This window comes from Fringilla coelebs (genome assembly GCF_963513975.1).
Source record: "Fringilla coelebs genome assembly, chromosome: 25".
Lineage (NCBI taxonomy): Eukaryota > Metazoa > Chordata > Aves > Passeriformes > Fringillidae > Fringilla > Fringilla coelebs.
The window spans coordinates 356,132-383,239 of NC_140051.1; the positions used below are offsets into that span (position 1 = coordinate 356,132).

General features: G+C 50.1%; 2 protein-coding genes across 2 annotated transcripts; one reads left to right on the forward strand and one right to left on the reverse strand.

Annotated features, from left to right (window-relative positions):
- Window positions 1–2,123: 2,123 nt before the first annotated feature.
- On the forward strand, window positions 2,124–2,798 carry LOC311162942 (putative claudin-24; the record flags this gene model as incomplete). Its single annotated transcript, XM_084221566.1, has 1 exon — window positions 2,124–2,798. The coding sequence occupies one exon, from the start codon at window positions 2,124–2,126 to the stop codon at window positions 2,796–2,798; it is 675 nt and encodes a 224-aa protein (XP_084077692.1).
- A 2,056-nt stretch (window positions 2,799–4,854) lies between these two features.
- Window positions 4,855–26,715, reverse strand: USP28 (ubiquitin specific peptidase 28). Its single transcript, XM_084221587.1, has 26 exons — window positions 26,528–26,715; window positions 23,186–23,263; window positions 22,788–22,920; window positions 22,192–22,303; window positions 21,859–22,021; window positions 20,834–20,920; window positions 20,270–20,407; window positions 19,773–19,846; window positions 19,213–19,289; window positions 18,948–19,096; window positions 16,794–16,921; window positions 16,526–16,621; window positions 15,981–16,160; window positions 15,071–15,285; window positions 14,760–14,830; window positions 14,220–14,448; window positions 12,658–12,861; window positions 12,010–12,149; window positions 11,634–11,819; window positions 10,657–10,752; window positions 9,637–9,815; window positions 9,466–9,544; window positions 9,058–9,137; window positions 7,950–8,073; window positions 7,268–7,466; window positions 4,855–5,965 (listed from the first exon to the last, which is right to left on the reverse strand). Exons 1-26 carry the CDS (start codon window positions 26,564–26,566, stop codon window positions 5,790–5,792), a joined length of 3,432 nt encoding a protein of 1,143 aa, XP_084077713.1. The 5' UTR covers window positions 26,567–26,715; the 3' UTR covers window positions 4,855–5,789.
- Window positions 26,716–27,108: the final 393 nt, after the last annotated feature.

The following is a 27,108-nucleotide window of genomic DNA, read 5'->3' on the forward strand; positions in this document are numbered from 1 at the left end:
CCCAGGGGGCCAGGGTCTGGGGGAGCCCCCCTTGCCCAGCAACGCTTGTCTCAGCCCCGGAGCTGTGCCGGGGTGCCTGCGGGCGGGCTCCAGATGGCTAAGCCCATTAAGGCCCATAATTGCATTGCAAGGCCGGGGAAGGAGGCATTCGTCTCCGGTGGGGAGCAGCCCCGGCATCGGGCAAGCTCCGGGTGAGCGCCTAAGGCACTGTTCCACAGTTGTTCCAGGCCGTGGCGGTAGCTGCCGGTTCTCTAAGAAGCTCCGGGCAGATATGGATGGCCCCTAGGTGCGGAGGAGGGACAGCCTGTGAGAGAGAGGCAGACCCCACGGCCGGGCTCCTCGGGACAGGCTGAGCCCAGCCGGTGCCCATGGGGAGACGTGAATGGAGGTCATGGTCCTGGAAACGCAGCCCGGAGCGCAGCGACCCGCAGGGATTGGGGTGGGGATGGAGTGGGAGTGTTGGCGCTCTGCCTCCGTTGAGCATCTCCTGCCACTGCAGAGCAGCGGGACCAGCGGTCCTCAGTGCGGCGATGGAGGATATCAGTCTCCGGACCAACCTGCCGGCTCCCCAGACCCCAGGGCGCGGGAGACACCCACCTCATGTCCAGGCAGAGCGGCTGCCAGCCCGGCAGACGTCGTTCTCGGCTTGTGGCTCCCGCTGCGCCCCGGCCACTGTCGGGCATCTTCCCACCGGTTGTGGACGGGAATCCTCTGCCCGGCTGTGCCACCGTGGCCGGTGGGAGGGAAAGAAGGACTGGGAGCTCGGCGGCGGCCGCCAATCCTGCTCCAGCGGCAGAAGGTCACCCGTTAATCTGTCTCAATGACAGGCACAATTACCTTGAGACGATTTAATCAGAAGGAGCAGGTGCCCCAATGCCTGCGGGAAGGAGCAGGAGGGGTTTCCCAGCGGATTTCCCTGCTCTTGCCTTTGGGATGATGCTCCCTGTCTGCTCTTAGGAACGGGATGGTCAGCAAGGACGAGAAAACATCCCCTTTCTCCTGCCTGGTCTGTGCTTCTCTGTTGAACGTGGTCCGTGCTCCCTCGCCCCTCCTTGTGGGAGCCCCCTGCAAAGATCCTCCTGACACTCACCAGGGCTGGACCCCGGGACCAGCAGGACTCAGTAATTTCCAGTCTGGCTCCCAATACAGATAAGAAAGACGGCGGATGAAGGAGAGATTAGTCGCTAATCTCCCAGGGAAGATGAATCTGCAAGCTGGACCCCGCGGAGGCAATGCACGTGGGGGAGGATGGGAGCCGAGTGCCAGCACACACTTGGGATTTTCCTGATGCTTCTTTTCATCCTTTTCATAGAATCCCAGAACGGTTTGGGTTGGAGGGGGTCTTAAAGATCAGTCCAGCTCCAGCCCCCTGTCACAGGAACACTTTCCACCGGACCAAGCTGATGTACATGGGTTTTCCCCAGCTTTGTGCTTGCATCAGGGTGTCTCCTATCAGGACAGCGGTTTCCTCACACACAAGCACCATGAGTCTCATCTGCTGAAGTGCTGGGTGCAGGACAGGGGGAATCAATGCCCACCTGCGAGAAGGGCCCATCTGAAACCTGCTTCCTCCCTTGAACATCTTAATTCTCAACGCAGCCCTCAAAGGCTCATTTGCATATTTAATTAATGACCTAGTGAGGATCAAGGCCTTCAACCGAGGCACTGACTCCTGAGAAAAGCCCGATGCCGGCTCTCTGCTGCGGGCATCTTGTGCTACGGTGCCAGCCGTGTCCCACCGAGGCTGGAACTGCTGCTGCCGAGAATCGCTCTCCCTGCCAAGGCTCTCGCTCCGGGGTAGCCAAGGCTCGGAGGATTTGCGTGCTTTGGCTTAACCCTCTTGGGCACGGCGAGGCAGCGGCGGGACCCACCCCGGAGTTACCGCGGGGATGCACCCGGCTTTTCCTGCTGAGCCGCGCTCTCCTTTTAGCATGGAAAAACCAACAGCAGCTGAAAAACGACCGTGGCCACACCCCGGCGTTGGAGGAACAGGCTTGAATTCGCCCCCCCGGGCGGCAGACGCGGCCGGCGGCCGGGCGGACGCTGCTCCACAAGCGTTAATGCCCGCGGCCGCCGCTCAGGGCGGCTAATCTGGGCCCGGAGGTTAGCGGGGCGGCGACGGCATGGCCGGGGGCTGGTGGGCAAAGGCGCAGGGCGGGGGGATGCTGCTGGCTCTCCTCGGATGGATCAGCTCCTGCGTCACCACCTTCGTGCCACTCTGGAAGAACCTCAACCTGGACCTGAACGAGCTGGAGGTCTGGAACATGGGGCTCTGGCAGGTCTGCATCACCCAGGAGGAGGGGGTGGTTGAATGCCAAGCCCACGGCTCCTTCCTGGCGCTGCCCCCCGAGCTGCGCATCTCTCGTCTCCTGATGTGCCTCTCCAACGGGCTGGGGCTGCTGGGCTGTCTCCTGGCTGCCCTGGGGCTGGACGGCTGGAGAACCTGCGAGGACAAACCTGGGCGAAAGCGGCAGCTCCTGCTTGGCGGGGGAGCGACGCTCGGCATGGCAGGGATCACCACCCTGGTGCCAGTCTCCTGGGTCGCCTACAACACCGTCCTCGACTTCTGGGACGAGACTGTCCCCGACATCGTGCCCAGGTGGGAGTTTGGGGAGGCCACCTTCCTGGGGTGGTTTGCTGGAGCCTTCTTGGCTGCTGGTGGACTGCTCCTTGCCTGCAGCGCCCGCGCCACGAGCACCGCAACGCCGCTGGCCCCCGCCTGCCGCCAGCGCCCCGCTGCGCCAGGGCTGCCCGCGGGCCACCACCTGCACCCCAAAAATGCAGACTTGGTCATCTAGGGCCTCAGGGTGCTGTGCCCTGTGCACCTCGTGGCTCTTCCCCTGGCAGGGAGGGCTCCTGCTTGTTTCACAGGATGATTTGCTAATTGCTACGGCAGCTCTACAGGTTTCTCTCCTTCCTCTGCGTGTCTGCTTCACCTTTTCTCTGTTAAGGAGCAGCAGATTTCCCTGCAGCACTCACCAAGCAAGCGTGGAAGGCAACAAGCAGCGGGCAGCACTGTACTGGTGGTGACACTGTGGTACCATCACTGATGGGTGACACTGTGTTGGCATCCCTGGCGAGGCTCCCATAGCCAAGTCTGTCATGGCTAATGCTGCACCCCAGTGCAGCAGCTCTTTCCTTGCATGTCTGCGTTGCTCTGAAATATTTGCAATAAATTATCATGTCTGTCGGCAGTGTGTCTGTGCTCTGAACACGCAGCTGTATTTTGGACAGGTGGGATGCAGGGTGGGAGCTGCAAGGGGCAGCACTGCTGCTGCAGCTATGGTTTGGTCGGTCCAGAAAAGATTGGAGGAAAAGAGAGAAAAATAGAAAACAAGGGGGAAGGAGGAAAATGAGAGACAAGGCAGCACCAAGTTCTACTCCTGCTGCAAAGGTGGGATGGCAGTGACCGCGTGCCCTGAGGGAGCCTCATCTTCTCATGGCTAAGATGATAAAGCCGATAAGTGCCACAGACCTTTGTGTCAAAAGTTCCTTGACTGCATCTTTTACCTGTGCTCAAGAGGCAAGAAAGGGTCTTTGCTGGTCTGAACCGTTCCTTCCACATTTTCCTGATTCAGCCGTAAAAATAAAGGCTGATTACACACCTCTGTGAGCAAGAGCATGGACCATCAGGCTGGATTAGCACCCGGAGTCCTGACAGGGGCCGGCCCGCTGCTACGGCACTGGTTGAGAACTGAGTTCACCGCTGGTTTAATCCCTGCAGCTCAAAGCCGTGGGCGCGTGACCCATCTCAAGGCAGGCCCGGCCGACATTCCTGGGGAAAGCAAAGTCCGCTCCCTCTAAGTCCCATTTTGAAACCTGCACTTTGCTCAGCTGGAGGACAGGAAGGAGCGCATGGGCAAGGAAAGGGAACAGTGATGATCCCTGGCAGTTCTGATGCTGCAGGACTGGGGACAGAGCTGGTGGTGCTGAGAGTGAAGTGGAAGAGGCAGGTGCTCAGTCCTTCTGAAAGAGAATCAAACAAGGTAGAACTGAGGGGCAGTGTTCCTGGCCATCACCTTCCAAGGAGCTGCAGCCCCTGCCAGCTCCCTAGGAGGGCTGACCAACCCAGGGAGCACAGAGGCTGTTTTGGCTGTAACTCCCTTGGGAAATGGGAGGACAGGACAGTGAGCAAAGGCTTCCAGCCTGGGAACACTCCTCCTATCCAGCCCAGTCCAAATACCATGACGTCCCCAGCAGCACTCTATGCTCACGACACTCTTCGTTGGTTCCTTAAAGCAGGCTGTGGGCACGGGCTGGGCATTTCAGCTTCTGGCAGCAACACAAAGAACAGGGCAAAGCCACCGTTTCACCAGTCAGAACAAACAGGCTCTCCTCTTCCCAAACCACATCCTACTGCCTGCAAATGCACAAAAGCTGCCTGGCAATGCCACGTCTTGGCTGGGAGGAGGTAGCATGACTCAGGGTGGGTGATGGCCTGGGGGCTCTGTTCAAGAGCTACACGTTTCCATTCATCTAGGTGAAGCACCCCGAGCAGTGAGCTGAAGGCCTCATCCCACTGCTCTGTCACAACAATGGGGGAAACAACCTGCAACAGCAGCACTGGCACTGCAGCACCCTGGTCCCTGAGGAGGCATGGGTTGCTGCTGGGACACTGACAGCCAGAATACGTGTGGATAACGGCAGTTCTACTTCATCATAAAGTCACCAGGAGAGTGCAAGACCCTCCCACATGAGGATTTTAATCCTAAATACTGGGGAGACACCCCCTGACAGGATGGTGGAACCACCTTTAAGAGAGCTCTGCTAATGACAACACATTTTGTACAGGGGGAACCTTCAGGCAGAACCCTAGGGTGGAATAAAGACACGGAAGGAGCTTTTTCATTCTAACATAGAACAAATGCTTTTATTGCACTGTTAGAAAACTCTGCATAGTTCCAAAAAACAGGATCCCCCTCCACTGACTCAGAACTTTTGGCCTACAACTGCTGCAGCTCAAATGCAAGCACAGGGTGACTGCAAAAGGAAATGCCAACAGGGCACTTTGTTAACAAAGTCAACACAAACACCCACCACCAACACAAGGGGCTGATCTGAGCCCTCACAGTTGCCATTGACAGTAATCCAGCCCCGACCCACCACCCGAGGGGAGAAGGAAGTTTGCTTTCTGGCCACAAGGGGAATATCCTTTGGGGTGATGTGACTGCCCTGAGCCAGTCAGCTCCTGCCAGGCACAAACCCACAGCCCCGTCCTGGCTCCTCACTGCCAGGATTTGCCTGTGTCTCTTCAAGGAAGGCTCCTGCGTGGTTTCTGGTGCCAGCTGGAGTACAAAAGGCAAAAGGCTGCTTGACTTGTCCACAACACACAGCTGCGTGCATGACTGCCCACGCTGCAGAGCACGAGCCACTGCTCCTTGCTGCCTCCTCCTCACTCAGCCCAGGCTCCTTGAGCAGGAGCCTGGCTGGACTGGAGCACGCAGCCTGTGGCAGCGGCCATTCAGGGAGCTGTGCAAGTGCCCGACAGCCCAGCCCCAGTGCGCAGTGCTGAGCAGAGCTGGGCTCCTGTGCCATCGTGGGCCCCGGGGCTGCCTCTGGAAGGCTGCCAGGACAGAAGAGCCTCTGGAGCCCGGCTGGGCGCCGTGGTGCTGCGGGGGCCTGCGCCCTGCACTGTAACAGTGGTCCAGGTCCTTCGTGTTACTGCCTTACGTCGTGCCTCACAAGTGCAATACTGCTTTTTATCCGCCCGTATTTACAAAGAACACAGCTTGGAATCCAAGGGCCCCTCTGCTCGCCGCCGCAGCCCCGGCACGGCCCGCGGCCCGCGGCTACTGCACGGCCACGGCCGAGGCGCCATGGATGGACTCCATCACGGCCGCAAAGCGGCTGCACAGGTCGTAAGGGGAGTTGGGCCGGATCTTCGGGGGCTCCTTCAGCACAATGACCTCAGTGGAGCCGTCCAGGAGCCGGGGCAGCAGCTCGCCCAGCTTCATCTGCAGCTTTGCTGTCAAGGGGGGAAAGGAGGAAACAGTCAGTGGCAGCAATGGCAGAAGGCTCCAGGCCCCGAGTTACGGAGCGGAGATGCCTTTTGCAGACTCCCCTCCCTGCGCTGAGAGCCGCCCAGCCCATCACCAGGGACGAGCAGCGGCTGCTGAGGCAGAGGCGCCCGGTCCTGCCTCGCAGGGCTCCCTGAGGGAGGCTCCACTGCCACCTGGCTGCCTGAGCACAGCGCCACGTCCCACTGAGACACGGCGCTTTCCCTGGAAAGGCGCTGCCGTCCCGGCTGTCAGGTGAAGAATCGCTGTGTGCTTCAGGGTGACACTCAAATATTGACTCTGCAATTGAGGGGAATGGAGCCTCCACACCCTGCACGCCCCAGACAGGCCAGTTCTGCCCGTGCTGAGCTGGTACCGTGCACTCCCAGGGCAGGTCTGAGGCCGCTGGAGTGCACGATACACCACAGCCCCTACGGTGGGAAGAAGGACAGGCAACACCTGAGCCAGCTCACGTGACCCAGGAGGGGTGAGCACTCAGCTTCTGGTTCTTTAAAACCTTCTGTGTAACCAAAGGCTGTCGCATCCAGCCCAGGAACTGGGATAAATTTATCCAATATTAATTTTTACAACTGTATTTTGTGAATAAACTCTGTGGTTATGCATAATTTTCTTTCATCAAGTTTACCCCTGTTAGTGACAAACTCTACAGGGACTCCCCAGACCTTCATGCACACATCAAGGGAAGTCAGGACCAATTTGTCTGAAGAGAAATGGCCTGAGGGGAGTCACAGAGGCTGACTCCAGAAGAAAACACAGAACAAGAAAAGCTGCCCAGAACCAACATTCAGCTCTGCAACGACAAACTCCTCTTCAGAAGGCAGAGATGCCCCAAATCTGCTCCCCCATTCCATCTTCCATAACCTTGGCCTCTGATAACACCTGCTCCTCCCTCCTGAAGAGGAGCATGCCATGCATGTCTACATTCACCTGCCATTCCTGGGTACCTCCACTCAGGGAGAAACCCTAACAGAAGACCCACGCCCCTCAAGGGAACTCTAAGCCATTCTTGGGACACCAACTGTCCCATTTTAGGGATGAGGGACACTTCTGCAGCTTGTTTTAGTGCAAAAGATTAATTTGTTCTGTAACAGGATTTAATGGGTGATTCAAATGCATTTCTCCTCCCTCAATCAGAAGGGCCTTGATGGGCTGCAGTGCAGACACCAAGAATTTAATTTTAGATGCTCTTTAATTCTTTCCCAGTTCAGATCCCGACACTGCCCTGCCCATGAACTGCAGCCATGTCCTACCGTCCATGTCTTCTCGTCCCAAATAGGAGCACCAGCGGTTCCTCATGACCTCGATGGCATCCAGGTCCTCTTTGGAGATCTCAAAGTTGTTCATGAGATGCATGCAGGGGATGATCAGCTCATTCAGGATGCTCACACCCTCTGACACATGAGCTTCTTCACAGCTGACAAAAAGAGAAGCTGCCACCTCGTTCAGCTTCTGAGGGTGTAAGGAGAATTGGGGACAGACTTGTAAAGAACAAGCATGGACCATGGATAACCATCCAGTAAAGGCCCAGCTTGGGCCCTGCACTGGCAGCCATGCAGAGAATAAGGACCAACAGCCACTTTCAGTCATGGGAAACACACCACAGAAAACAAACTTGAAAACATATCTATTCATACACGTACATGCAATTTGCCACATCTGTATACAGAGAGCATACACCTTATTTACAGTTCTGGTTTGAAGATGGCAAGAACCAGATCTGCCTTTGCCTAGATTCCCTGAAACCTATGTGGCATGGTCTTTAATTGAATCATGATTGTTTTTAGCTTTCCATATTGCTGCTGGCACTCAGCAAGGGGTAGAATCAGGTCAATAGACATAGCAGAAACAGTTACACTGGTCTTGGCTACCGTGGCGGCCTGGCTGCTCCCTCCCCTCCTCTCCAAAGTGAGTGCTGAGCTCCTGGATACGAACCAGGAGACACTTCCTCCGGTACAAGGCGATCAGCGACTCGCTCACGCCTCGGTTGGTTCCCTTCAGCAGCAGCTTGGTGTTGCTTTGGTAGGCGTAGACCAGGTAGGTGAGTGACTCTTGGTACCTGCAAGAAGAGGGTCAGCTCTGCAGGCTCTGGGCTCTGCCAGGCCCGTGACTACAGCCATTCCCTTGGCTCAGCTCAGGAAACCTTTCCTGCTGGGCCTGGCTGGAAGCATCAGGCTCAATGGGAAAAGCTGCATTTACTTGCCAAAGCACAAAAGAACAGATGCCCCATGTCAAGCCATTTCTGCTCCTTTTTGCCCAGAATGCCAAACAAGTGTCTGGGCAGAGCCCCTTGAAACCAAGTTCATGTGCAATGTGCTTGTTCCATGTTCGTTTTCTGTACTGCTCCAGGAACTGCACTATGAGAGGACACCCCAAGAAGGGCAGAAGGCTGTGTATTTCAGTCCCTCACGCATTTCAAGCTTCAGGTGAGGACACAGAACTGCTGACAGGGATTAGGTCAGTTTGGGGGAATTCTAAGCTGCTCTTGTCATGTCTCATGTCAATTTCCCCACCTGAATTTAGTGGCTTGTTACTGTGAACCACCTGGGAATTCAGTTCTGTTTCCATCCAGGAATAATTTCTGAAAGCCTGCACCATTTAAAGAAAATACAGGTTCTAGAATGCTAAGGAGGAAAGCAAGGCCCTTTGAAGGCTCCAAAGTATGTGTTTACACAAAGTGTAACATCCATCTCAAGGCAGTTTCCTTTTAATACAGGAGTCCAAAGTGAAAAATCCCAAAGTGATGGCAATCATTCCTGCAAATCCATCTCTAGAAAACAGAATATAAAGCTCTACTTCCCAACGGGAAATCTTATGGGAAACTCTCATAACTGTCAGGCAGCCAGCCAGCAGTTCAGACTTTTATTTTTTAAACTGCTAACGAAGCTTGACTGTGGATTCAAGAAGAGCTAATAACGGGTCAAAAAAGCTCCCACTGGCCTGAAACACAGGCCATTGTGGTTCAGAAAGAAAAATTTTTGTCACAGTGGCCTTTACTTTTAGCTACAACTTATCTTGTCCAAACACAATTAGGGGAACTTACTTTCTATTCTGGTAGAGTTCCAACCCCGTCAGCAGGTAAATGGACACCTTGCGAAAAAGGCTGTAGTCTTCGTGCCATCTCTGTGAGGAGAGGAGGAAAGCAGAGCATCAGCCTCAGCTGGAACACTCACATGCATAGTCTGGGGTCCCCAGTTCTACCCTTTGAAGTGTTTAAATGTCTCTCACGAGTGGCACATAAATGAATTTAGCCCACTGCAGACACCTCTCCAAGGTCAGAGTTCCATTGTATTCCTTCTCCCTCAGCAGCCTTCTGCAGACACCCACTGCCAACAGGCATGCAGTGGCCACTGTGCTGGCCACGCAGCTCCGTGCTGTGCTCCCCATTTCCCAATTTGGACAGCGACAGCTAGGACAGCATAAAGGATCAGACAGGTCTCTGGTCCCCTACCTTGTACTCCTCCATGTCAACATCGTCAGGACCGATTTCACTCAGCTTTGCCCGTGCCACCTTCATGATGCTGATGGACCTGCTCCATGTGAACAGAAAGGAAAAAATCACAACAGTGGCCTCGGCCACATCCAGGTGGGAAAAGCCTTCCCTGGAGTCCTGGGCACTCACCGTTCATCGTAGCTGAGGTTTTTGTCGGCAAACTGCTCGAGGAGGGTCCGTTCCACCACCTGCTGCGGAGCGTTGTTCTGCAGGAAGTAGATGAGCACGTGCTGCAAGCGGGCATCGTTCTGGGGGGTTGGGGTCTCTTTGGAAAGCAGGTACAGCCGGGAGTACTCCTCATGGAATGCCTGCCAATGGAACACAGGTACTGACAGATCCACCTGTCTGCTGAACGCCACAGCAGCCAACAGGAGCTCAAACTGGTCCTGTTCGGAAGGACTCCTGGGGTGACACCGAGCCTCCTCTGCTGGTCAACCCAGCGGTCAAAGGAAGCCCACCAACACCTTAGCTCTAAACCAATGGCCCCCGCAGCCAAACAAACCCCATGTGTGAAGCGTGAGCTTCCAAAAGTGCCAGGGTGTGTAAATGCCCTTGAGAGAGGGGGTACAGCTATCTTAGACTGATTTGGCAACCCCCTGACAAGTGCCCAGGCTGCCAAAATTGACTGGGACACACTTCTACCTGCAGGAGGTGCAAGAATATCTTGTGATTTATATTCCCACTGATTACCAGCATGGATGATTCTTTCCATGTGGTATTTTTAGTTAAATTTACCTGCCTGTAAAATCTAACACCAGCTTCAGCATTCACCAGTGGTTATGCTTTCAAACCTCTGCTCACACAGACATTTCTTGAGGACATCTTTGACAGCAGAGGTCACAAGTAAGCAAGTATATTCAGGACCAAAAAACCAAATTTTACAGTACTAAAAGAATAAGCAGAAAAAAGTAAAGTTTGTTTGTCTTGGCAGGAGGGTGTTCTCTTGCAAGCTCTAAGAAATGTTTTGAACCCACAGATATCTCATCATTGTAAGAGAGCAGGAACTGAAATGCAGGGCAAAGGCCATTAACTAGAAGAGAAAGTGCACAAATCGTTCCCTTTACATTCCTGACCTGTCAATATGGCACATGCTTTCTATTCTGGGAAAACAGATATCCATACTATTTGATTTAGCAAACAAATCAATACCTTAACAAGCCCTGCTTCAGACCCATCACGATCAAAGGTCTGGCGGGCTTTTGCAATAGCCAGGATGACACCTTGCATGGCTGGACTCAGCATCACCTACCACAAAAGCAGGAGAACAGACACAAACAGGAACAAGGAAAACAGTAACAGACAGGGAAAGAAGAGACAGCATAGTGAAGAATGGAAGAAACTTTCAAAAGGTAAGATTTAAAGGAAATTGTATGAGTACAGGCGTGATAACTGGGGCTGCGAATTACTTGCATGCTACTGACTCTATCCATCACATGCACTTTACATGCTGGCCTTTTTTTTAGGCATTTAAAGATCTCAAGGCTGGTCACTCCAAACCCTTGAATTTTTAAATTCAACAAGTGAGAAGGTAAAGCAGGCTGGCCATTTCCCCACCATGTCCCACTCAATCTTCCTAAGACATGTAAAATAAATGCAGAACCTGTGGTGCAGCAGTTCCACGAGCCAACATCATTCAAGAACATCTCAAACCTACTCAAGGAGTGACAGTCCCAGTGTTGGTGTGAAATCCAACTCGTGCAAGTGACAGAACTTCACAACACTGCTTGAGCATGTGTGAGAGCGGTTAAAGTCATACTCGAAAAAATCAGTGGGCAGGGTATGTAAATTATGCTGTTGGGATTAAGGTCTTTAGGGACAAAATAGTAACTGAAGCCAGCAAAGAGACCTGTAAAGAAATTAACACAGGTAGGATCAGTTTTGATACAGTTGTGCCTGAAAGAGGACTTATGACCAACATGCAGACTGGCAAACTGAGTGCTCTTACAGAGCTCCTTTTCTGATGACATTTAAAAATGGATTCCCCATTCCCTTCCACAGTAGGAAAACTAACTTTGTACAGGATGTTGCTCCTACGACACCCACCCTTAGGGAAGCTCAAAGCCAGCTAACTACAAAGCTACAGACTAACGAGCAGCAGTAATTAACCCCTGCACTGGGATCTGTACCTCCTCATTATATCCATCTGCATCGGATCTAACGGGAATCTTCCCCACACTGGGGATTTCCACTTCAGAGACCTGTGAGCTAGTTTGGGCAGCAGCCTCTGCTTCCTGAGTGTCCTGGGGCTGCTCTGCCTGAACTGTGGGGGATGTTTCTTCTGGATGGGCCTTCAGTGGCTCTACCTCCTTGCGCTGTGGCCAAGAAGAAAAAGAAGAGAGAGAGTAAGAAAATCCAAAGCAAAATACAGGAAAGCCGAAGGGGACCGAGCAAAACATGGCACAGCTACAGAACTTCACAGAAATGGGAAAAGCAAAGGTCTATCAAGAAGAATAATATGGAGACAAGAAGGGGGAGGTTCCTGGGCCGAGGCTGAGCTCCTACCTCGCACAGAGCTGCCTCGACACCGTTCTTCTCGTAGGCATCGGCAGTGTTGGCAATGGCCTTGGCAGTCTGCTCCTTGGCGATCCTGGCATGCTCCGAGGACAGGGAGTGCATGCTCGGCTCACACACTGGTGATTGCTCTGTCAGGACAGACGGGTGGTACTAGTCAGCAAGAGCTGCAAGATTTTTTTCTCTCTTGTTCTAAAATGCTTTGCAGCTTGTCCATGCAGTTTTACACAGCTGCCGCCTTCATGCCTGAGGTGAAGGCACTTCAGGCGAGCGAGTGCGTACCCCGTTCCAGCGGGAATGGCACTTGGCATCAGGGATTCCCACTCCAGAGAACAGCACTTGTCCACTCCATATTTGTGAAAAAAAGAAATAGCTGGAAATGAACTGATATTAGCCCATGATGATTAAGTGAATGGGAAACAGCGTTTCTGGGGACCGGCTTGGAAGGATGCACATGCAAAACCAGCAGAACAGCCTTTTGTACTGTCAGGGCAGAGCCTCCAGCAGCTGCCTTTGCTGCCTCTTTCACACCTGCTCCTGCATTCTGACACATTTGTGCAAGACTTCAACACAGTGGTACTGGTGACCAGCTGGATATTCCTGGTTCTGATATGGTTTGCAAATTCAGAGCGAGATTACCTGGTCCTGACTCAGAGGAGAGGTCCTGCAATTCAGAAGCAGGTGAAGGCTCCATCTGAGGAATCTTGCAAGACTGCTCCTCGTCCCACTCCTCTGCCTCCTGCTCCAAGCGCCAGTTGTCCTCCTGGATGTAGTGTCTCAGTTCTGGGGACAAAGCTTCCACTTCTTTCTGGAGCTGTCTAGCCTCTGGGCCCTCATCCTCATCTGGAAGAAATGCAACACTGGCATAAGGAAACTCACTGTGGCAGGGCACCACCCTTAGGGACTAAGCACACACACATGATGGGCAGCCACACGGAAATTGGCCGAGGGATAAAAGGGGAAAGAAGCCAAATTTTCTACCGGCTCTGTAATTTAAGGGGATCCAGAAGCAAAGGTGCAAAAATAAAGACAAATCTACAGAGTTATCTAAAACAAACCCCTGTTTTGTTCTACTACTGGACAGCATTTACACAGAGCAATTCCAGAACCAGCATCTGCTGATGCAGGTCAGACACATCCAGATCCAAGGGCTCCAGGTGTACAGGGAACAGCACTGAACTGCCAAGAGCTGGAAAGTTCACAGCTCAGCCAGAGATGACACACCTTCACCACTGTACAGCAGATCAGGTAAGGGCTGCATGGGTTCTATAGCAGGAGTATCATGCTGATATTTCTTAGTGCTTTTTAATCTACTTCAGTATTCACTTATAAAACAGCACAAAACCCAAGCAGCATCAGCTTCAGACTAGTCCTAAAATTTATCAAAAGCAAATGGCAACTTTCTATAGCAGCAGATATTTTTATGCACCCTTTGCAAAATGCTTTAAAAAACAACAAAAAATTGCATTAAATAGGAGAAAAAATGGGTTTGTTTCAGAACTGTCATAAGAAAACAAAGAACAACCTCCAGATCCTCATCAGCCACATTTAGCAATGAACAGAATGTCAGCTCTCCATTGTTTCTTTCCATTTATTGCATCAAAATGAGCCACGCGTGAAATTATTGTGTTCTTGTACAGCTGTTTGCCATGTCTAGAGCCACGTGCACAGCAATTTCTTCACAAAGCACTGGCACTGCAAACACACTAAGTCTGAGCCACTCAGATACCAATACTTCTCAGGGAAAGGCTGCACAAAAAAGACCCCATTTAGATTCAGTGTAACAGAATCAAAGACCATTGTGATAAAAATGGGAGAGATAAAGTAGGAGGTGTTTTACATGCCCTGAGGAAACAAGTGCTGCCATATAAACACTACAAAAAGTCAAGATGAAGAACATCAGCACTAGATGCATGTTAAATGTGGCAAAAGGGCAGTGTTAGTCTGTACACGCATAATTGTCTGTACGCATGAGGTGCTGTTTCCCATCCCACCTGGATGCTTCTCCTGGCAGTTTTTAGCCCTATCAGGGATTTAGAAATGAGTTGAGCACAAAGCAGATTATTTCTATCTGAGGTGAAGTTTTGTGCTTTGTCAAAAGACAGTTGTGCTGGAGAAGCTGAGGAACACAATGATCATGCAGGCCAGAGAGACACACCAGCACACACACGTGTCATCAACCAGCAGCTGTGGCTGTGTACCTGCACCAACGGGGGACACCTGGTCACTGATGTACATCAGGCAGTAGGCACTGGCATTCCTCAAGCCTCCAAATGACTCTCGCTCCAGCTCTTCCCAGGATGACTCTGTCACTGAGATGTCATTGTACTTGAGCCATCTTTTACGGGGCTGGTCATATATGAAGGCCCAGTAGTGCCCTGCATTTGCTTGCCCCTCATGGACCAGGACTGCATGCAAACGATAGGGAACCTGCAAAGTGACATGGACATCATTCAAGGGTGCAGCTAGGGACTGATTCTGCCTGACCTCTGTACACCAGCAGTGGGAATGTTTGTAGGTGTAGCATGGCACAAGAGTCGAGCAATTTGATAAATTTCTTACTATATAAAAACTTTTTTAAGGAAAGAAGAAACAAGATTTTAATAAGTAAATCTTTCTCTGCTTCATCATTGGAAATTTAAAAATACAGTGAAGGGGGCAATTTAAACCAACATGTGCTAACAAAAATGAGCATCAGCAAAACTAGGTTAATATTTACATACTGAAGCTGTATTTCCTACCTGCTGGAGGAGAGGGTCACAGTACATCTGTTCGATGGACAGGTTGATTCTGGCAATAGACTCCTTCAGATCTGCCAAAAACATCAACAATGAGAGAAATGCATAAAAATTAATGACTACTCATTAGGCTATGCTAGCTCCTTTCACTTCAAAGAATTTGAGGCCACTCAGAGAATATGAGATAGACTCAATACCAGAGCTCAAACACGGACAAAATTGTTTGTAGTTCAGGCTTTATCCAGCAAAGCTATAGAGGAGAAACCAGGTGGGCATCCAGGAGGAAAATCCCTACAAATGCATTTGGGGCCAACCTTGCACGTCCTGCTCAATCTCGTTTCTCCATCGCTGCAGACACGTCTGAACCAGGTTCAGCTCTTCCTTGGAGACCACATGAGGAGCTGGACGTTCAGACAGCTCTGCAGGTGAAACAGGAGGCTGGAGATCCATACTGGAGCTCTGCTGTGGTGAAGAATTTGCCACAAAGAAAGCTTCATCTTCAGTCCTAGTATCAGTCCTTTCTTGTATGCTGTGAAGCAAAATCCAAGAGTAGTGGGCAGGTTTTTAATCTTTCTCTAGTTTTTCTTTTTTTGGACAAGAATACAAAATAAACCAAACAAAAATTACTCCAGAGCTGGAGCTGGATTTCCTTTCAAGAGCAGTATAAAATGTAGAGAGAACAAGTACACTGAAATGTGCTTCTGCCTTCATAATCCAAACTAAAATATAGGAAGAATACTAAGGAAAGTTCTTAAGGAACTCTCTAAGCACAGATCCACAACGAGCAACGCTAAAAATTCCTTCCATTGCTACTAGGAAAATATGTGTGTTTACTCAGCTTAATTTAGAGTGTTAAACCAACCATGCTGGCCTGGGTTATAATAATCCAATATTGCTGTAATTTACTGGTCAATGAAGCAAAAAACTGAGTAGCCCAACCAAAAAGAGCACATAATTTAGTTCTTAACTGCTGCTCAGGCAAGGAATATAGGGATGCTTTTGGACAAGGAGAAAGAACAGACCAAGATGCAGTGTTCTACTTACACCAACAGAACCAAACGACCACCAAAGCAGTGACCCACTACTTGCACAAGCATTTGCACACTACAGTATTGTGTTCACCAGTGCCCAGATAAATAACCCACTTTTGGAATGCCACCCAGGACCATTTAGTTGGGATGTGAAGTGTCCTCCTGTGCACCTTTTTTATTTCTGTTTACCGACCTGTTTGGCTGTGAAAGCACGTCCAAAACATTAGGCTTGGCCTGGGAGTGCAGGGGTGTTGCTTGAGAGCTCTGAGCAGAGGAAACAGCCCCAGCTGGCTTTGTAGCAATGAACTCCAGCACATACTGCAGCATGTCAGGCAGTGGAAAGCGGGCTGGGCCGGAGCCATATTCCATGTACCTACAGAAAAATGCCAGGTGTTGTATGAGTGAAGGAATGAGATGGGTTTAACCTCACGGGACAAGAGAAGAACAACTTTTTCTGTAACGTGCTACTGGGCTTCCTCACCTCCACTGCCAGTGCAGATGACAGTGTCAACTCTGCTCTGTAAAGAATTTATTCCTGTAACAGTATCGGTAAAATTTAGAAATGATTGAAGAGACAGGTTTGTTTTTGAAAATACACTTCCTTCTCCCACGTTTCAGAACAAGCATGTTGCCGTTTCTCCTTCTCCTACAAGCTTCTCTGCTATTAGAAAGCTCATTTAAAAGGAAACACTTGCACTGTTCCAGAGGGCATAAAAATAAAACCAGCTAACTACTCACCTTTCCAGCTTCTGCTGCAGAGTCACCATTTTCTCCTTCAATGTCTTCATTTCCTCTCTTTTCATCTGAATAAGATCTTTATTGCAGTAGAGGTACCTAAACAGAAATACAGAGCCCCATTTGCCAGGTGAGATTTGTTTACTTCTAACATCCACAATCTTCTGTAAATATTTTAGACTGTTTCTTTGCTCACCCAAACAACCTTTTAAATGTCTTCATTTATAACAAAGCAATAGCTTTAAACATACCGTACAACAGGACAACTCACCTGTCCATATATATAGTCTGGGGAAACTCTAGCTTGGTGTGAATTTTCTCTGGCTGTCCTAGTGACTGATTGAACTCAAATCGGGAGAGTTCAAAGGTCAGAACTGGTGGGAGTTTTGTAAACCAGCGCTGTAACAAAAGCAGAAATGCCCCCAGAGGGAAATGTTTTAAGATGACTGCTAACGGCACATTTTAGACTGATCCTATGATTTCAGACTGATTTAAAAGTCTCTGTATTTAAGCATAGAAGTAGGTTTTGTTTGCAGAGTGACTAGTCAGAAAGCCAAATTTTACAAGTTAGTAATTTATGCTTCCATTTTACATTTTTACTGTGAAAAAGCCTCATAATTGCTCTCAACATTACTTGTCATTGCCTGATGCATCCAGCTTGATGGATTATTAAGTCCAGCACTGAATTGTACCAATTAGGGGAGGCTACACACAATCTGCACATCATCTAGGAGCCCCCACAGGACAGTTCTTTTCTGAGGCAGATCACATGCAGTGATGAACAAACCAGGAGTTCTCCTGCAGCACCAGAATCCTAATTCTCTCTCTGTCTACTTGCAAACTACTTGATTTAGGGGATTCAGAGAAGACCCCCAGCTACTTTCTGTAGCTTCATACACAATTTCAAAGAGTTATGCTGAAAGAAAAATTCTCACTTGAATTTACACTTCCTCTTACTCTTCCTGGATTCAACAACTTTCAGCATCCACTGCCAGAAACTTCCTTTACCTATTTTGGCTTGGCACCACCCACTTCATGCTCCCCTCTGGATTCGGGATGAGCACACTAAGCTCCTTGTCCTTTGTGTAATTCATGTCAGTTGTGCTGCAACAACAAAACTCCCCCACACCAGAGCTTTCTAAGAAGCAACCCATAACCACAAAGGAAGAATGATTTATGCTCCCATAGTCTGGGAGAAGTTCCTATTAATTCCACTGCTGTTTTGACTTTCAGCACACTTGCCTAGATGCTCAAGAGACAAAATCACCTTTTTCCCTTACTCCCTATGTCCCCTGTCCTGCCACCCTTTACCCACCACATCCTAGGAAGTGAAACTAAGATGCACAATTTTCCCAGTAAGGCTTCTCAGAAATTAAGGCAGAGCCTTTTCCCCCTATCTGTGCAGACAGAAGAATTAAAACAGCTCCATGATGGGGTCAAAATTTCCCTTAATTTTGGGAAAGAATTTTGAGGAACTAAAAAAGCTTGGATTGAAACAAACCTGCCTCATGAGCTCCAACGTGCCTTTGTCTCCAGTGCCAGCCAACACCAGCTACACCCACATCCCCTGTAAATGCACCTGAAGTGCTTCAGGCAGAAACCAGGAAAACCCAAAACAAACCCTTGAGTCCAGAGTCAGAACAGGGCTACCCTGCTCAATACTTTGTTTCTCCTTTACTAGTTTAAACCACAGCAACACAATTTTCAGACATTCTCACAGAACTGAAATACTCTTCCCTGCCCTGCCTACACCAGATACCTTTGCCAATGTTGTTTCTCAGCCTCTCTCCAAGCTAACTTTTGCTGCACTTACACACAGAGGATGCTGAATGCAATGGTGTTTCTTCACATTGCTGCAACCAAGTTTTTTATGATTGGTTTGTGATTAGTGAGATTAAAAAAAAGAAAAAAAGAAATAAAATCATCACAGTCAGAAAATAAGAGTGAAACCAAGAAGAAAAACCCCAAACCATACACAATATAATAGGGAGAAAGAGACAAATTCCAAATGGCATACCATGGAGTTAAGCACTGTACTTTTACCCTCCGAAAATATGGAGGCAGTAGGTCTCCCCCTACTCAGGTACAGGTAGGCTTCAACAGAAAGAGAGAGACTTGATCACACTCGACTCAGAGGCAGACAATGACCTTTGCAATTTAAAATAAAGTCTCTGAACTGGTTACATAGGACATCACATCTTTATAAATTAGCAAAGACTTAGTGTCTAACCACACTTAGTGTCTGAACACCTAACACTAACAGACATTACATGAGATTCTAGGCATCCAGAAAATGTTTTGCATTCAATTCTTAGAGAACACTCACAGTTGCCATTTAAAGTTATCAGAGTTGCCCTGCACTGTATGTGCTGCACTTTTCTGCAGCAGGCAAGCAAAGGCTCGACAAAAAAAAGGTCAAACTAACCTCCTGTCCATACTTCACTGACTGAGATGCTGTTGCCTCATCCATCTCTCCCTCCACCATGGCTCCTTCCAAGCACTCGTTCAAGTTTCGGTAACCATTTACCTGAAGGGGATACTGACCAAAGGTCTCAATCTTGGAAAAAGTGTTGCCTGGATGATGGAAACCATACAGAAACCATGAGCTAACTCAAGGGAACAAAAAATTCTGGTTAACTCCAAAACATTCAGAGGAGTAAAAAGTTCAATCTACCAAAGCCTTAACTCACCCTCATGGACACCCTCAGTCAGGAAAGTCCCGTAGAAGAGCTGCACCATTGGGTTTTCGGATTTGTCCCCAAGGTTCCTGTTCAGAGAGCAAAAGCACACTTTCTTTGGCAGCTGGAGGCTGCAAAAGAATCCCAAGTCATAATCTAAGCCTCTGCTTGGGGGCCTACAGGCAAAAGTATATTTTTCTATCCAAGCACTAAATAAAGAGGAAGCTTTTCATTAATTTTCATGTTCCAAAGCACATGATAACAATTACACTGGCAAGAGGGGGGGAAAAAAAGGTTAAGGTGCCAGCTTCTGAAAGGAAGTTTCAAACTACCAGAGCATTTCTGTTCACCAGGGATGCTGAGCTCCCTCAAAAGCTCATTTACTCTGCAGGCCATATGAGCACTGAGTGAAGTCCCACACTCACCAACAGGAGATGCAGACACAACATTTCAAGCTTAGTAAGCCTCCACAGGAAACAAAGAACGCTCATTTGCTCAAAATTTTCACATAAAGTTCTCCCACTTATTAAAACCCTCCTTAGGTCAAACTCCTGAGACCATACAGCACTCACGTGACATTCACAGTGAGCTGGAATGCATCCTCCAGCCAGTCCAGTAGTTTGTGCGTAAATTCACTCACATCTTGCTGGAAGAGAGATGAGAGTGAAGAGTCAATCGTGACACCCACCAGAAGGTGTTCCCCCAGTCTGGTAAACACTGACCACAACCTGACTGGTACTGCTGTCCCCACTCAGCTGAGCTACGTGAGACTCAAGTGCTGTGCTGATTTAGACTGATAATGAACTCTGCTTATCTGAACACTACATGAGAGGAAATTATCGTGATCGCTCCCCGACTATGCAGATGGCACTGGGTAGTGCCATGCTATGCCGGCTGGTTAATTAGCACGCATGCACATTCTGCTCTAATGACATGGGGACAGCTGCTTGTCGGCTGACAAACATGGGAAAAGGCCTCTGAAAGTACCAGCAGGATGAGGCAAAATGGGGTTGCCATGGCTGTGACTGCTGGTTTGAAGAGAGCAAAAGGCTTTTCAACGTGGTTTTACCTGTGGTTGTTCAGCTGATCTAAACACGTCCCTCAAGAGTTCCAGTGCTGCAGAAGGATCTACAAACTTACGCCATGTCCCCAGCATTAATGCAAACAGACACTGAAGTTCTTGCATGAATGCAATATTTCTTTTTCCCTGCATTGCAAAAAGAAGAAAAGTCAAAGCCTTCCTGCAGCTCTAAAAAGCATCACCTTAAAACATAGTGCTACTGACCACCACATGCACATATAGTAAAAGGTACCAAATCAGCTGCTCAAATACCAGTTCTTCCACCATGCATGCAAACCAACTGGTAACCTGGAGCTGCCAAAGACGTTTTATAGGAAAAACAACTCCCCACACAGCAGCTAAAGGCTCTAGAGGACAGAGGTACAAGAAGCAGCCCTTTTTTTTCCTATCCTGATTCTGTCTTTGAGAATTTCCTAAATTTATCTTAAACATAGACAGATGATTTTAAAGCCACAGGTCTCAGATAGCCCCAAATTAAACTGGTTAGAGAAAGAGCGGAATGCTAAACCACAAAAGATGGAAACTTGACAGTATTACTGAATCAAAACTTACAGTGTGACTACGACAACTTTCAAGCACATTCTGTGGGAGGGAGTACCCAAGGACCAGCCTCCGGAAATCTGGTAACTGAAACAGAGACTGAAAGGACAGGAGAGGTAAAGCTTGGTCAGCACCCGCAAGGACTGGACTCACTGCAATCTGATGCCCTGTTTTCACTCTGACTTGACAGGTTTCTTTTGTGAACTTCACATTCCCAATGGTCCCGTGTTACCGAATGCATGTTTACAGTGTGAGCAGCCCCTTGCTGGACCAGCACAGAATCAGAATCATGGAATTAACTAGGCTGGAACAGACCTTTCAGATCATCAGCATGTTTGTACCCACCCAAAGGTGAAATCTTATCCTGCCATTTCTAGGATAGATATAAACCTTTTAGGAAAATCACTCTATTCTGCACAGGCAGGCTCAGAAAAGCATCCAAGAACAAGCCATGGTGAGAAGAACCTGTTTGCAGCTTTCTTACTTCCTCTCAGAGCTGAAGACAAATGATTAACATCTCTCTGCTGATGTGAAATGGTTAGGAGAGACAAATCTGCTCAGTTCCACTTACTATTGTCTCTTCTTCAGATCATTACTAATAATATATGCTGGCTAGTTGTTTATTTGTCCAAGCATCTATGCCAGTGTATTCCATTAACTGAAATATGATACACCATGTGTTATGGAGCCAACAATAACTGCAGTAAAATTAAATTATCAGTTCACTTTGCCAGGCAAGCTTCTATCATTTCAGCAATGGCACTTGGCCATTGCTGCACAACTCCCTGCATACAGACACACAGATTCTCTGTATCTGTAGCTATTTTTAAATAAAGCCTATTTAACTGCTCTTTGGCTCTTTCTGTACAGGCACATCACATAAACACAAAAGTTTCTGTGTTTGAGCAGGGACACGTTCACTCATCTGCATATGATGACTCCCTCACAGAACTGCTGCATGTTTACTTCTAACTGAGAAACACTCCGACTCCAAGACCATAGCAAGTTTGATATTAGAGAACTTTTTTGCAGATTACCTGTATAACAGCACTAAACCAACATGTATTTCCTATATTTTTCATTCCAACAGGCCAGTCACCCGCTCTTCTCCAGTCATTCTGCTTGGGGTTCTCTCCCCAGACTTCGCAGCGTTTCCTTTTGGAGCGGTTTTTGTTTTCAGCAGAATGGGCATCCTGCGGTCTGTCACAAGAGAGAAACACTGTGCTGTAAAAGCTACAGGAATTAAACTCCCCTCCAGCCAGTAGGTGTCCACCAGGCAGGTGATCCATAGTAGTTCTATAGTTAGCAGCTTCAGAACCCACTGATATCTGGGGAAACCAAAGTGGGGGGCCATTTACAGCTCCACTGACCTTTCAGCTGCATCCCTTTCTGCAGCTGGAGCTTTTGGTGATTCCAGTGGTCTGACAGTGTTGGCTGTGCGGAGGTTGTCTTGGTTGTGAGGGGCAGCTGCAGCACCAACATCTAGAAGTAGAGGCAGCATTCTGATCAGTTTTCCATCAGCAGCAGCAAATACTCTCTTTAAGAGAAAATTCTAGAAAACATCATACTTCACAAACATGGCTCTTCAACCAATACAAGCAAAATTTTCTAGCTTAGGTTTTAAACAGAAATCCCTGTTCAGATCATGTCAGGCAACCTAGGAGCCACTGAGTGAGCTGGATGAGGAGAACAGGGCAAAGCATGGAGCTGTGCACTACCCAGATTTCCTTACAGCTAAATTCAGAGCTTAAGGAAACAGTTCAGAGCTCTTGAAATACTGAGACAGGAACATCAGCTTTTTAACTGTGATGTGTCACCTCCAAACATTAATAAAACACGACTAAGTGATCAATACTGGCAAAATATGCACGAGAACAGAAGCTGGAGGGATGTACTGCTGGCAGAAGCAGGGAGGATGGATGTGCAAACACATGAAGCTGTAGGGGTGAGCAGAGGTGAAGCTTACCCTGTGGGAGCTGTTTGCCCACCACACTCCCTTCCCAGGCAGACGGCTCTGCAGCAGCTGGGTTCTGCACTGGCTCTGGAGCAGGGTCCTCTGTCAGGAAGGTGACTGCTTCCATGAGATCTCCATCAGCAGCCTGGCAGAATGAGAGGAGAAAGTGAAGCACCAGTGAGGAGAAGAACAGCAAAGGATTTACCTTTTGTCTCTCATGCACCCAGGCTGATCCTATATCACTCTCACAAGCCACACACGGACCATTCTAACAAGGACCAGCCCATCACCAGCTGACAAACACACCACCAAATACCTGTGTGCTATGTTGGGTGGAAGCATGAACTTGCCTAACGTTTTGGACAAAATCAGAGCTCTCTTTCTCCAAAACTATGGCAATATACACAAACCTTTAGAGCAGCAAGCAGGAATGCTGAATCCTGAATTCCTGTGATCTCTTTCATCTGATTTAAGAGCACCTGGCAATCCTATGTGCAAGAAATAAAAAAAGCTTATGTGAAAAGGTGACCAGGATGGACATCAAGCTGTTTCTACAAGACCTGCTGAGGGCCCAGCGGAACACTGCTTCTTTCCTTCCTTTCTGCTGACAGACTGACACTCAAGCCCAGTCACATTTGCTTAACGCAAACAGCAACATCAGCTTGAACATCGCACTCAGGTTTTTTCCCTGCTAAATTCACAGACTAACATTCAACCCCTTGTATCCTCGGGAGAATGCAGGCGGGTCTGGGAGGACAGGCCACCCTCGCTGTGGGCTGTGGGATGTGCAGCACCTGTGGTGGGAAGGGGCTCCCCACCCCCGAGGCACTGGCATGTGCAGCAGGACATATAAGGCGGCCGCCTGCTCCCAGGGCACGGTCAGGAGCTATTTTCAGTGTGGCGGCACATGCCATTTGTGCATGTCACTTCTTACTGACAATAAGGTGTCAGAGCAAGGGCCCAGGAGCCTGTTATTGCTCCTCCTTCCCACTCCACACAGACCACTTGAGGTTTGGTGAGACACTTGCTGCTCAAGGCCCCATGCTATGGTTGGTTCAGCCACTTAAATGATTACAGAAACTCTCTTTACCAGACTTACAAAATCTTTGCAGCCTAGGCCTACCATAGGGTAGTCACTGCACACAGCAAGCACAAATAACCTCAGTCAATGACTACTAGGGGAGGCACCTCTCCACAAGGAGCCTCCCAGCACTGGGGGTCCCACCACACTGTTCATGGCTGCAGTTCAGCGGATGCTGCTGCCACTCTGGGTGACAACTGAGATGCAGCTTTGTAACACCGGCATAGCATGTGGTATGGGAAAAACATTACAGCAGGAACAACTGCTGGGTCTGTGACGTGTATCCTGATTTACAGAGGCTGCAGAGGATCCTGCAATCAGCACAGCCTGATCAATCCCAGTTCCTTAAGATCACACTTTTAAGTAATCTTAACTAGCAAAGCTGCAGGCATTGAACTCAAGTTTCTACTTACTCTCACCATTGAGAAAAAAATTTAAGATGCTTCCAGGCCACTGGAGCACAAGTTCCACCCAGTGGGTAATGAGTCAACTACTTTTTTGAGCCCCCCACCCATACTAATGATGGACGATGCTCCACACACAAAGACAGCGCACACCTGCGTCAGCTATTCAAACAAAAAACTCCTATTTTGGTGGCAATTCTCTGTCCCATTAAAACACTACTTTTACTCAACTTGTTACAAGAAAGAGTACATAAGTGTGCACAACCCCCCTCAACTCATCCCACGTGCTCTTTTTTATCCTGAGAAAAGCCAAGACACTCTGGAAGCCCCAGGAGGAGCTGCCTGATGAGGAGCTAAGGCCGAGAGGCTCGGGGCAGGGATACTCCCACAAAGGCAAACCACTTAAATCATGTTGCTAATTTTGCTGCCTTAGTGCGTGCCGTGCATGTCGGCTGACCCCACCTTACGCCGCAGGGCGGATTTTTCCAGTGGAGAAAAAACCCCACAAACACCCTTGCTAATACACTGCATTATAATAATGAAACCCGAGGCAGGACAGGGCATGATTTTCTGGGGTTTTTCTGCTCCAGCACACAGAGAACTCACAAAGGCTGCTGTAAGCATAAAAGCCAATTACTGATCCTCAGCTCTAAGTTACCATTTAATATTTCAACAATTTCTGCGTGCTTTTATTCAGCCTTTGAGGAAAGGTTTGTGTTAACAGCAGAGAGCTTATCATGTACCACTTTTGAGAGGGTTATAGCTGCCTGGCAGCCCACAGAAGCCACCAGGAACCACTCTTTGTGCAACCAATTTGTTAAGATTTTGGGGATCGTGCGTGGTTTTGTTGCCACAACTAGTCTGGTTATTGCTTTCTGAGGTTACGCGCCATGGGGCTATAAAACAAGCTCTGTAGCTGGTAATTAACACCAGTGTGCTGCCACTGCTAACACACCCTGCACTTGCAAACCCAAACTGAACCAAAGCCCTACCTGCTGGAAAAATAACAACCCAAGCCCAAATCCTATTAGTATTAAATTACAGCAACAAGAGATGAGTACAAAACCAAGAGGCTGAGAGGAAGGAGGGTACTAGAGATAAAATTACAAGGTCAGCCAGGAATGATGGAATAGAAAGATTTTGCTATTTTCCTGCTCTGAGGTGACTCACCATCCTCAGAAGTTTGTTTTGATGAGAAACTGTGAACAGGGAAAGGAGCAAATGCAGGGCAAGAGTTCAAGGGGGTTCCAGAAATAACCGCACACATGGAGGAGGAAGGCTGCAGCACAGAAGAGGCACACAGAGCCTTGGCCTTCAGCCTCTGCTCCTCAGCCACACTTTTTATCGTGGGGGAGAATGGATATCGAGAGCACTGGAAACCCACAGGCGGCAGCAGGAACAAAGCCCATGTTCCTGGCCAAGGCTTTTACAAACCAATATCTGTCACAACAAGAAGCAGCAGGCAGCAATCTTGTCCTGCATTAGCGTGCACAAATGCACACAGAGGGCACGGTCTGGTCCCCGTCCCCGCTAGACCGGGGCACGGTTGCTGCACTAATGCCACTTCTAACACACAACCAAAGGGCTGATACCCTCATCCCATCCCACCCTGTAACTCTGACCTCTCTGAAACGCATCTCTTGGGTCCTAAGAGCACCGAGATGCTACAGGACAGTGCAGAGCCCTGTGTTAATTCGGGATGGTCTGGGCTTCAGTCCCCTGAGCACTGACACAGCCTCGCGTCCGGGTCCGGGTCCGGGTCCCTTCAGAGCCGATTTACGCAGAGCCCTGAAGTTTGGGAGCAACAGTTTTCGTTAACTTGCCCCAGGAGATGCTGCTCAGCGGCGGGGAGGGAACACGCGTTTCTGCTCCCCGCAGAGGCGGAGGGTGTCTGAGCGCCCGCCCGAGCCCTTTCCCGTGGTACCGGCGCATCGCGCGGAGCCGCGCGGAGCCCGTTATTCCCAACGAAACACGCGCGGCCGGCAGCGCTGCCCGACGGGACGGGCTCCGGGAGCGCGCAGAGCGGGGAAGCGCTGCGGGCCGGCCCCGAGCGGCCGCGGGCCGCGGGCTCGGGGCGCAGCGGGGCCGCCGCGGTGCGAGGGTCGGTCCGGCGGCAGCCCCGGCCCCGGCCCCGCGCGGTGGGCGCCGCCCGCCGCCCTCCTCGCGGCCCCGCGGGCTCGCCCTGCCGCGGGCTCGCCCTGCCACCTCCCCGCCCCAACAGCCCCCGCCGACCCCGCCCGGCCCGCGGCCTCGCCCCGCCGTCTCACCTCGCCGCCGCCGCCCGGGGCTCGCAGCTCGGCCGTCATGGGGCCGCCGGCAGCGGCGCCGTCCCGCACAGCGCACGCGCGGCCGCTCCGGTTCCGGCCGCGCCGCCCGCCGGGGCCGCGTCCGTCCGTGCCCCGCCGTGTGTCCGTCTGTGCTCGGCCGTGTGTCCGGCCGTGCCCGGCCGTGTGCCCGTCCGTGTGTCCGGCAGTGTTCCCCCCCGAGAAGCATTCGATCATCGCCCCCGCCTCCGAGCCCGTTCTCCTCCGTCCCCCCACCCCAGCAGCCGGGAACACCGGCCCAGCCGGCGCTCTGCCCTGGCCGCGCCCCTCTATACTGATATGAGTGAATTATTTTCTTTTAATAACAACAGCAATAAACCGCCCTCCCCTTTGTGGTCCTGCGTCCGGCAGGTGTCCGCCGGTGCTGCCCGGTGCTGCCCGGCGGGAGGCTGCGACCAGGCGGCTGGAGGAGGATGAACTGGGGCGCTCCAGGAGTGGATCCGCCCCAGGGGAAAACCGCGAGGAAAAGGCTCAAACCAACGAGGGGCCGGCACCTGCTTTCTGCTCCAGCCAAACCCATGCTT

Excerpts from the sequence above, each read along its gene's own strand:
- USP28 (XM_084221587.1), bottom strand. The coding sequence starts at position 26,566 with ATGACGGCCGAGCTGCGAGCCCCGGGCGGCGGCGGCGAG. Across the intron at positions 14,449-14,759 it reads GTGACCCTCTCCTCCAGCAG|GTTCCCTATCGTTTGCATGC; the intron begins GTAGGAAATACA and ends GTCACTTTGCAG. Across the intron at positions 5,966-7,267 it reads GGGACGAGAAGACATGGACG|CAAAGCTGCAGATGAAGCTG; the intron begins GTAGGACATGGC and ends CCCCCTTGACAG.